At 36.6% G+C, this 12,275-nt stretch overlaps 1 protein-coding gene across 1 annotated transcript in view; it reads left to right on the forward strand.

Moving 5' to 3' along the window:
- LOC147018836 (endothelin-converting enzyme 1-like) overlaps positions 1–9,524 on the forward strand; it is a 38,699-nt gene extending 29,175 nt beyond the window's left edge. Inside the window, exons 12-15 of the mRNA XM_085898876.1 lie at positions 542–609; positions 1,415–1,608; positions 2,419–2,517; positions 4,598–9,524. Coding sequence (XP_085755002.1) covers positions 542–609; positions 1,415–1,608; positions 2,419–2,517; positions 4,598–4,774 — 538 coding nt within the window. The 3' untranslated portion in view covers positions 4,775–9,524. The remainder of the gene's footprint in view (positions 1–541; positions 610–1,414; positions 1,609–2,418; positions 2,518–4,597) is intronic.
- Positions 9,525–12,275: the final 2,751 nt, after the last annotated feature.

A 12,275-nucleotide genomic window follows, 5' to 3' on the forward strand; every position in this document is an offset into this window, starting at 1 on the left:
AGAGCTGATTGGTTATACGCTCCAATTACGGTTGAGCGACGTGATAGAGTCTTGTTGTTTTTGTTTATATGTTAACTGCTATTGACATTGCACATGGTACATGCTTGGGAGCCTCGGTGGGATGTGTGTTTCTGTTTGTGGTTTAATCCAAAGCTTTTTATTTTTCCCCTATTGGTTTCACCGGAGGGGAGTGACTCTAGGTTTGCTGTACATCTGTCTGTCCATCCCACCTGTGGTTTTTCAGACTTTTTTCCAATACCCTTCAACTTATCCAACTGAAACTTGGTGCATGGCTATATTATTATAAGCTACAAAACAAGTTCGAGCTTCAGAGAGTTTCATCAATTTTTCAGTTATGCCCTTTTTGGACTTAGAAAATATCACATCGGTAGCAGACATGTATTGCAAAACAAGTATCGCTCTTGTTTAATCTATGTCTCAAGAATCCTGGATTTGGAACTTTATTGGTTCTTCATACTCACCGCACTGAGCATGGTTTGCAGCATTCACACCGTTTATAACACATTGGTTCTTCTTTCAGATTCATGAACTATGCTGCACTTGGAACTGTCATTGCTCGAGAAATTATCCATATATTCGATGATGAAGGTAATGATGTTATTTATGAAAAGAGCTTCCTGTAAGTCCACCGATACTGTGCCTGATAAATGTTACCAAAAGTATGACAAAAACAATGACTCTTCTCCCAGCTTATACAGTAATGCACAGTACTTTTATTTTCCTGAAAGATGAAAAGGTGATTATATTTCTCAAATATCTATAAACTTTGTAAGTATTAAATAAATTGTCATAATTAATTTCACAAATTTAACCTTTTGTTACTGAAAGAAGAAGAAACTATTTTTGGGTTGGTGGTGACCTACCTTCCTGTAATCAAGTTTGAGGAGTGTGTCGGCCAATTCTCTTCAAGGTTCATCAGAGACCTCAAAGCAACTCCATCCCAGCACCCTACTGTTGAAGATGCCTGGGCATCAAGTTTGCCCTCCTGATTCCAGTCTATACACACTAATTGGCTCACCAATTTTTCTTGCCAGAATCAGTTCCGTTAATCATCGCAGGAGTCTTTGTTGCATCATTAATTCCCACCTGTTGCACATGAAACCTGCAGAAGACTGTGTTACTTCAGGGTTATTATCTCAAGGAGGGAATATTGGATGATGATGTGCATGGAGGTTGAGAAATAGAATGCATCACTTCATCATGTATTCGTTGAAATGCACATAATCTGTGTAAAGCTCTGTTTATGATTATCCTCTCTTTCTTCAAACTCCTTTTTGCCTTTGATACTATTATTAGATTACATATCAGCAAAGTAATGTGCTTGTTGTCATTTTGGGTAGCAAACACAAATTGAACTCCACGACCCAATGACACCAATATTCTTGCCTTTCAGGTCGAAAGTACAATGTGCATGGTGCTCTGAACCCAGCTTGGTGGACCAACGATTCTATTGACAACTTTAAACAGCGTTCCACTTGTTTTTTGGAACAGTATGGACAGTACAAAGTTGGAGATGAAAACGTTAATGCACAGCAAACGTTGGGGGAGAACATTGCGGATAATGGTGGTGTACAAACTTCCTTCAAAGTAAGTCTCTAGAGATCTTCAAGGTTTCTGTGTCAGTCTTTTGCAAATAAGAAAATGTCGTGAGCCGTGTCCTGTTTCTGCAATAAGGAATAAAATTTCATTTTAAAATGTATATTGTCTTCAAATTGGCAAAACATATTGACAAGAAAACCACACGAGCCCAGGTTTGAATCTTGGCCCAGTTACAAACTGTTCCTGGTGTCTCACAGGCATGGTGAGGCATCAATGTGTGTGCCTTCCCTCAGATAGACATTAAATTGGGCGTCTCACCTGACAGCATTAGTTGGTGGACATTAACAGACTACATAGTATCCTTTGCGCAAAGTAGGTGAGCTATCGCCGGCAACCTGAACAAATTCCAAATTACTGCCTCAACTGCAGAGGATGTTGCATCAGTGGCACAGTTGCTCCCTCAGCCAATGATGTTACTCGCAGTCATGTGCTTCATGCATAAGAAGAAGAAGTCGACATGAAAATAATTTTGATTAAGTAAAGTCAAATCTCTTCATCCGTAACATTATATTCACTGCAATAAAAGTGCCTCTCGAATTGCATGCCACAATCTTGATTCTTGGCTGCAGGTCAAAGTTAGAATCTTGGATGCTCAGAGGAAAGGTAATTTCCTCTTCTGTTTGTGAGAGTTCGACACTTTTATTTATATTTACCAATAATAACATTGGATTTCTTGTTGTTTTTTTTCATTTTAATTGGTGTTTAAATTTGGCTTGCATATCCACGTGTGCCTCGGTGGATGGAGTGTGTACACAAAGCCTGCATTGCTGTACAAATAATTGATCACGATCCCTACAGGCATATGAGAATTACTTGAAAGAAATTGGTTCTGAAGAGAATCCGCTTCCGATCGCCAACCTCACCAACCAACAGCTCTTTTTCATTGCTTACGCACAGGTGTGTCCTGTACTACTGAAGATTTGAATGGGGCAGCTTGAATTGCTTCCAGTTCTTATTTTGTGAAATATTTACATATATGTATATATATATATATATATATATATATATATATATATATATATATATATATATATATATATATATATATATATATATATATATATATCTCAATATATATATATATATATATATATATATATATATATATATATATATATATATATATATATATATATATATATATATATATATATATATCTCAATATATATATATATATCTCAATATATATATATATATATATATATATATATATATATCTATATATATATATATATATATATATCTCTATATATATATATATATATCTCTATATATATATATATATATATATCTCTATATATATATATATATATATATATATATATATATATATATATATATATATATATATATATATATATATATATATATCTCTATATATATATATATATCTCTATATATATATATATATATATCTCTATATATATATATATATATATATCTCTATATATATATATATATATATCTCTATATATATATATATATATATATATATATATCTCTATATATATATATATATATATATATATATATATATATATATATCTCTATATATCTATATCTATCTCTATATATATATATATATATATATATATATATATATATATATATATATATATATATCTATCTCTATATATATATATATATATATATATATCTCTCTATATATATATATATATATCCCTGTGTGTCGTAAGAGGCGACCAGGGTTGCGTCAGGAAGGGCATCCGGCGTAAAAACCTATGCCAAATCATTATGCGGACAACAAAACGAATTTCCATACCGGATCGGTCGAGGCACGGGTTACCAACGACCGCCACCGGTACCGGTGGTCAGCAGGGTACCAGTGGAAATTGTGCTACTGCTGGGCGAAGGAGGAGAAGGAGATGGGGAAGGCGAGTCCGGAGGCAGTGGGAGAGGGGGAAGGGTAGAAGTGTGGAGGTGAGAGTTGGAACTCTGAATGTTGGGACGATGACTGGCAAAGGGCGAGAGTTGACTGATATGGAGCCGCCAGGTAGGAGAAGAGGAAGGCCAAAGAAGAGGTTCATGGATGCGGTGAGGGCGGATATGCGGGTGGTTGGAGTGTCAATGGAAGATGTGGAGGATAGATCAAAATGGAAACGGTTGGTCCGCTGTGGCGACCCCTAACGGGAGCAAGCCGAAAGAGGAAGAAGAAGATGTGTGTGTATATATATATATATATATATATATATATATATATATATATATATATATATATATATATATATATATATATATATATATATATATATATATATATATATATATATATATATATATATAATTGTATATACAAGCTTTTAAAATTACAAAACAGTTTGTACAAAACAAACATCACATGCGCGTGTTTGTACATTTGGAGAAACCTTTTTTATACGGTGGAAATTACGGAAAGCGAAGTTTGAATAACGAACTTTGAATTACGGAAAAAGATGGCACATGAGCAGGTGTTTATGCATTTTGAGATTTAAGGTTGTTTTGTATCTTATTCGACAAGTCACCATTTGGCTTTCTCACAAACACATCATTCTTATGGGAGATGCAACATTGTAATCGATGATGAAGAAGGAGCTACAGTAAAATATTGTGAGGCATATGTTGGGATTGGAATACTTTTTTTTTATTGACGTTAATGCTTATCAATATTTATAGGTATCATTCCCATCCAAAGTGTAAACTATCTCAACCGATACACTATTAATAATTCCTTAACAAATGTTTTGTGATTGAAACTTTAACAAGAGGATTTGGCATTTAAAGGTTTAACAATTTGTTAGATGTTAATTTACCTTCATGAATGTTTGAAGGACGCAACCCTGGTATACATAGTAACAATTCCAATTTGATGTTTTATCGTAATGCTTCTAAAATAGAAGATTGCTGTGTTGATGATCACAGTGATGAGCAAAAAACATCAATGACAGCTGTGATATATTTCTTCCTTTTCCTATGCAGTCCTTGTGCTCAATAGAACAACCACAAGATAAACACAAGCAGCTGCTGTTAGACGAGCACAGCCCTGCCCGATTCCGAGTCATTGGCTCGCTGTCCAACTTTCCGGAGTTTGCTAAGCACTTCCACTGCCCTCTGGGCTCCAGGATGAACCCTGGAAAGAACTGCTCCCTTTGGTGATGGGCTGCCCAGCATGCTACTTGTTCATTGTACTTGTGCCACAGGTTTTCATTCTGCTCAACATTGTTTGTGGAATGTGATACTGTGGGCTAAAGAGGTTACCTGCTCTTTGTTCTCGGCTCTGCTGGTTGTATGGCCTAAAAGCCTCGATTTGGTCTCTGGATCGGCATCTACATAATAACTTCTTTTCGTTTTTTAAACTTTCTATTTTTGGTTTCTGCTTCCGTTATTTAGGCTTGTGTTTGACACATTTGTAAATTTCAATTCTGCTTTCTGGCTGCAATCATTGTGAAATTGTCAGCACAACATGACTAATGTTTATTTATTTTACAAATCAAGAGTTTGACTGCATTTGGATACCGAACAGGTTCCGAGACCATTCAAACGGTATGACATCCCAATTGTCAATCCTCAGTCTCCAGATACTCACAATAGTTCAAGATGTATCAACGTTTTTTAACGACATAATTTGATAAGAAAAATATTTTCTCACTTATGCATACTGATAAATTGCAAAACAAAAACCTTGCTATGACTTGGGACTATTGTATCTTTTTCATATAAATTTTTCATCAGCCCTCATATGAAGTCATTGGTACAGAATTGAAAGGCCCAGAAATCGTATTAGCAGGCAGTCTGCTGGTGTACAGCATAATATCTGTATGCACCTGCAGCCTTTTGGAGTCCACATATCTTATGGAATCAGTTTTTCTTTTTCTTTTTCTTTTTTTAACTTTATTCACTTACGGGATGTCATTAGCGCTGTTTGTAGGCAACATTTGGTGTCTATCCCAAATTGACTGGAGCATATACTGTTCGATGGCTTTCACAGATGCTTTGTTTTTGTTTGCTGCATGATGACACACCTTCATACTGTATTTAATCATGCTGTATTTCACACCTTCATGTTGTTTCCACCTCTCCACTGCTCTTGTCCCATTCGTTCATTCCCCTGCTTGCTTGTGTCCACCTGTGGTCCCACTGCTCCACGATCAGTTTATTGCCTTTTTACCCTCTGTCACCTAATTTCACGAGCCTCAATCTTGTATAATAACGTCATGGAGGAGGTGTCAGTTGCACTGTTCTTAAATCAATAGTTTCAGGTTTAGTAAGTGATCGCTACAGTAATATAAGCCATCTAAGAGTATTAGGAATGTAACGTTAACAATCTCTTTGAAATAAACGTGATGTCACAGCTGCATTAAGCGTGTAACCGGATATCCCAACCTCCCCTCTTCCTTTTTCTGAACAATGCATTGGCCTTCAATTTGATCCTGATTTAATTACAGTATGTATATATATATATATATATATATATATATATATATATATATATATATATATATATATCTATATATATATATCTATATCTATATGTAATTTAATTGCAGGTTTATGGATTATCGATGCCTTTATTAATGCTGCATGTACACTGGGATATATTTGATGCTAGGAATTTAAGAAGTGTACAGACTTTTTTTCCTAAGTATAGTGGCAAGCCTGGTTTGTGGAAGTCTCCAAGTTGTTTTTTTTTTGTTGTTGTTAACAAGAATCTACAAGTAGATGAAATAAATTAATTGCTGTTGCTTTGATGTCAGCACAGACACGTGAAGCTCTTTCTTTTTATTTGATCAGGATACTGGCACACCTTATTTCCTTGTTTTGTTATTTTTCATCATTGAGCTAAGACTTGTGAAGGAGTTTGCACTACAGCACATGTGAAACAGGCATCATGATAAATTGGTAAAAACATCTGGGTTGATCTGTTGAGTGTTCTCTTCTGACCTCTAACCCCATGTTCAAATCATTTGTACAATATGTGTGTATATGTGTGTCCATTGCTTAATTTTACTTTTTATCTCCAAGATCAAGGCTCATGGAAAAGCAAGTTAGATCTGACAGTGAGACACACATCAAGATAATGAATGAATAGGAAAAGAGGAAAAGGAGGAGGGTAGGAAACACTGAAACTAGCAAGGAAGATGGTTGGGTTAGGAAAGGTCCAAGGGGGTAGTAAAGATCATGGAACATAATTTGGGATGACAAGAGATGATTGTGTGCAACCTACTTTCAATCCATGGAGGAAAGAATGAAATGGAGCAGTCTCTGAAAGGCGGTTCTATTGATGGGAAAAGTGAGGAATAAAAGAGTTTTGGTGTTGTAGAGTAATTAGAGAGGTTAAGAGGACTGAGAGAGCAGAAGGAGCAACATCGGAGAATAGACGGTAGAAAGCAGAGAGACCACCGACCTACCTGCAATAGAATGTGAAACCACCGACCTATCTTGTGTTCCAGTGTCATCATGGGAGATTGCAGTCATTAATGTTTCTATAATTCCCATTGGAGTGCACTGATGTCCTAATGTCTTCATCCTGCATGTGATTTATGTACAAGCTCCTCCATGATGAATGTAAACAAAGAAAGGATAGCTGTACAGTGTTATTCCCTTGCTGTTTTTCAAATTCTGCAGATCATTTTGTAGAATCTTACGCTTTGTTTTGCGATTTAAACTACACTCCAACTTGTATTCACTGCTTTGTGTTGGATATTCATCTTATTCATCTGTTGTTTACTTTAGTGAGATGCAACCAACATATACGTCATTCTTGATAAATATTGTGATGAGAGATTGATCATCCTCCAGATAGCAGTGTAGAAAGTAATGTCTTCATTTTATAGAATCGCAGAGGTAACAAGGTAATGGGTTTTTATTTTTAACAAAGTTAATAACCAAACTTGGGTGCAGCACTGCTGGCCAATCCAGCTCCAAACTTTCACCATTGTGGCATCTTTTGTGGGTTTTGTGTGTCGTCGTTAACTGCCCATTAGCTTTGCATTCTGTTTTGTAAACAGGGTGAATTGTTTTGGGGCTGTTATAAGTTTGTGAGCAGGTTGAGAAGCATTTTTTGATTATTTATAAATTTGTGAAGAGAAGCTTTGAAAGTGTGCATGCAAGGGGTTGGCAGAGAAGTTTCATAACCAACATTTTCATTTGATAAGGGGGTTAACCTAGTCTTAAGTGTCGAAAAATAATGACATTTTGACCTCTTTCCCACTCTTCTTTCACAATACTTTCCCGACTTCTTCTTCCCATCATCCTTCCCTTTCCATTTCTCAAATTTACAGGATGTGCTCTTAAATTACCCACCCTTTTTTCTTTTCCATATTAAACTTGGTTCACAATGTGTACAATCATTCTAATCTCTCGACATATTACGGAGCTGAGCACGAGTTGTTTTGAGGAGGAATTGCAGAAAGCTGATGGGAACCTGGGTGAAAAGAAGAGTGAGGTTGAAGTGGGAAATGTGATATGGAAAAGTTTTGCATCTGGGGAATTGTAAATGACAATAGAGTAAATGTAACATGATCAAAAGAACAAAGAAGATTCAATGGATTGTACTTTCTGCAAATTTACTCTAAAATCAGTTTACTGGAATTTCTGCTCCGATCAACAAACTAAAGGAAAGATGCACTCGCTGAATGTGACAATTGTTTAATAATGTAGTTCTAAGTATGCTACATTAATGTACATAAACTTTTGGGATGTCATCACATCTTATATAAATTTCAAGTCCAAAGAGGCTGTTTGAAAGTGCACTTAACTGAAATCTTTGTTTTTGTAAAAATAAAAAAATTTGAACCTGTAAAAGTTTAGTAAAGTTGTAAGTAAAAGGCAAATTGTAATGTGACATTTCTCTCTTCATTGAACTGTTTTTTTAAAAATAATTTTCTTTTACTTTGCATCTATGTTGTCCTCACTATTGCATGTCTGCATAAGGAATGCAAATAGACAGCACTCTATCACTTTGTCAAAAGTCATGTCCACTGGAAGAGCTCACCGAGAATGACTGGGCATGGCAAGCTGTGGGGTTTTCTTCCAATGGTAGTTTACTCTTTTATACATTAATCTAAAATTCAGAATGAAGCTTGTATGTTAATCACATCGAGAACACAGACATTGCACAGGGCGTTTTGAAAGTCCAGAATGACAGGGATATTTATTTTGTTATTTTATTACAATAATTAATCAAATTGCAAGCCACTGACATGCATAGACACACAGTATCAATAATTGTATGTATGTTTTTTATTTTAGTTTCCTAACATTGACACATTGATTTTATCACAGTAGTTTATCATTTAATTATTTATGTCTTCAATAGTATGTGGTCTCTTGGTATAAACCACTGATTGCAGGTGTCCCCAAATAAAAAAAAGTCAAGTGGCAATAAATCTGGACTAAGTGGGGGCCATTATATTGGTCTATGACGTCATATCCACCTCAAATGCACGGTCTCAAAATATAACAAATTGAAAATATTTCCTATGATTCCAGACTTTTGAAACACCCTGTAGTAGAGAATAGACAAACACGCTTGGTAGATGGGATTTGAACCTGGGTTCCATGCACACACAAGCCAAGTGTTAAAATGGGAACCCTCACAGGCCAACTGTCCTGGATCTGTTGCTTGCAGTTACTTTCTTCGCTCTTGATTGGAAAATAATGCTCATCACGTGTGTTGTCGGTCTCACAACCTGTGTAGTGGAAATGAACTAATAATCTACTGTATCAGGCAGCTGATGGTTTCTGAGTGTAATGTTCGATCTTTGGGAAGGTTAGCTAGTTATTATGCATTGTCAGCAACTGTGTTGTGTTTATGAGTTTGCACTAAGAAAAACTATTTTGAAGTGAATTTGTTTTTGTTATTCCATTCAGTTTCTGAAATAAAAATAAAGTCAATATCACTCCAGTTTTTGCCTCGGAGATCTGGTTCTTATTGAGACTCCATGTTGATGTAACATGAATGAAATGTTTTTGGGGTTTTTTGTAATTATGTACGTGTTGAATATTCGTTGTAGATGCATCCATTTTATCATTTAAGCTGGTCCATGACCATAGATGTGTGTGCACCAAAACTCATCCCTTTCTTTTGGGGCAATTATATACTTTATTTTTCCATCACATTCCATGTTTATTTGCCATTCAAATCTGTTTTGATTCATTTGCAAATGACTCCTTCCTTGAGAGCAGTTAATTTGCTCATTGTGCTGATATGCCGGGGCTATGATGTGCATCTTTGCTGACATTTCTACTTTCTTCCATTGCTTCATCTATTTTTTCTTGATTTCCAAATTTCTCTTTCTACTGTTGTTTTTGTTGAAGTCTATCTTCACCAGGAAATGTTTGTGGTTTCAGTGCTCTTGCATTCAATGTCCTTTGGCTTTAAGTGCTTCATTCCTCAAGTTTCATCATAACCACCATGATCCTGCTGATGAATCCATAAAGGCAGAATCGGTGCTGTCTTAGACTAGTATTGATCCATCCATGTGACCCTTGCACGCTATGCCATTTTAGGTGGTGCTCCGTGGTCAGGCCCAGTGGCCGCCCATCCTTTTATGCAAATCCTTAGTGTTGCAAAGCATTTCCCTTTAAATTTATATCCTATTGTTCATTCAAGATCATAATTTGTGGCTTTTCTCATATCATGTCTCGCCTTTCCTATAATCAAGCTCTTTACTCTCACCCATCAACCAAAATGAATAATCGTCATTCCTCGACTAACATCCCAAACATCTCACTTCTATTGTGAAGCCATCGCAAGGTTTGCCAAAAACCTTTCAATTTCCTTCTCCGAATGTCAAGGAAGGGTGCCGGGGTGCCTTAACCAGCAGTCGGTTTATAGTAAATGTTGTCTTCAAGAGAAGAGTTTGTTTTTCCAACTTTACTTTGAAGCATCCTTTGAATTACCCCACCCTAACATCCCTAAAACTCTCAAGCAAAATAAGAGATTATTTAAGGTGGATATTAAATCTTTCACTTGTACCATTATACATACCTATCAAGACAATCATTTTATATGCATTATCGATTTTAATAACAGCAGTGTTACCTCGGCTTAAGTGAGAGTGCAGCTGTAAACCTTTCCATCAAGGATACAACGATATAAGGGGCAAAGTTTGGTTACAAGCTTACTTTTACACACATTTTACCCCCTGAGACATGGAAAGACACAACAGGAACCATCTTTCCTTCTGAGGGCAAAAATTAGAGGAAGAATGGTTGTGATGATAAAATAAACTTGTTAGGCAATGGCTGCTCCAAAATAGATAAATTTCGAAAAAAAAAAAACAAGTCTGCACCTTTCCTTCCTGGAGAAAACACAAATCATTGATGGCATTTCCACGTTGCTGCAGCTATAAATCAATTGAAGCCCATAACACCCACAATTATCCTTCCTCTTTCCACATCTATGCAACTACTAAGGAAAGGTACCTTATTTTGAGCAAATTTTTTGAGCACGAAATACAGGCCATGCAAAACAAACATATTCATCAGCGTAACATTGTGTACAGAAAATGGCCCGGGGGATGAGGGGATCAATCAATTATTGAGTAGTTACTTATTTCCTTAAATATACGTGTTTAGATGGGTGGTTTTGTTTTCGTGGAAACAGGAATTGTTGGGGTCAGTCGTGTAAAAAGTGTTTTTCCACTGCTCATCTTCACCCCCCCCCTTTTTTTAGTCTTCAATTCAAACCTTCTTTTGACAGTCAACCATTGGTTACTCAACTCATGACCTCTCCAATAAACTTTCAAAGGCAATGGAATTTTACAAGAACCAAGTCTTGAATACTTAAGACTAGTGTGCCTGCTGTTTAAAACCAGCGACCAATGGGATTCGAACATAGCCCCTTCCAGACCTCGCCAGCCAATGAGGGAGAAGTGGCGTCATGCGGAGTTATTTTAATTACACTGCCCAAAGCGACCAATGGTCTTCGATTCTACACTAGATCCTTAAGCAGTCTGAATGACATTCTGCACCGGATTCTCTGCCAGACTCGGCTTGAGATTCCTCAAAGTTCATCAACAAGCTATCCAGCCTGGGACAACAGATGGCTGTGGGTCGTGCCCCTGTACTCTGATCCGAAAGGGAGCGTTGCTGCTCTCGAGCCTTCATGCGGCCATGCCTGAGTGACTCAACACCAGCCCGTATGTTTATTCATCATGTGTGAGAAAATGCCAGCCGGCACGTTGGAGCCAAAACGAGTCAACGGAGCCTGGAGAAGGCCTTACCCATCCACTCTGCCCCATCCTCATCTGTAATCTCCTCTTTGTATTGCTTGTGTACTTGGTATGTGATAAGATTTAGTAATAAGGGATGCAAATGGGAAAGGAACTTGATTTAGCACGCTGTCCTTACGATTTATTTATTTTACGTTATTTGAGCTCAACCCTTTCATTTTTGTTTTTCCTGTAAACAAATATTTCTACTTGGTTTTATTCTCCCTCGGACTGACTCTCCCGTTCATCCATACAATTGGGTTTAATCTGGCAATCTTCAATGTCAGGTCTGCGAGTCTGTTCGTTTCTCATCACGTGAACAATCACCTCTCAACTGCTCGGTTATCTTCGTGAGTTTAATTACTCGCAGTGTGATACCAGCTGATGCTAATTTGTGTTTCCTGCTTTTCTCCAAATTCTTATAGCTCCCGTGCCTGTGA

This window comes from Eptatretus burgeri, chromosome 10 (assembly GCF_056783735.1).
Source record: "Eptatretus burgeri isolate ZD-2024b chromosome 10, Ebu_testis_v1, whole genome shotgun sequence".
Taxonomy (NCBI): Eukaryota; Metazoa; Chordata; class Myxini; order Myxiniformes; family Myxinidae; genus Eptatretus; species Eptatretus burgeri.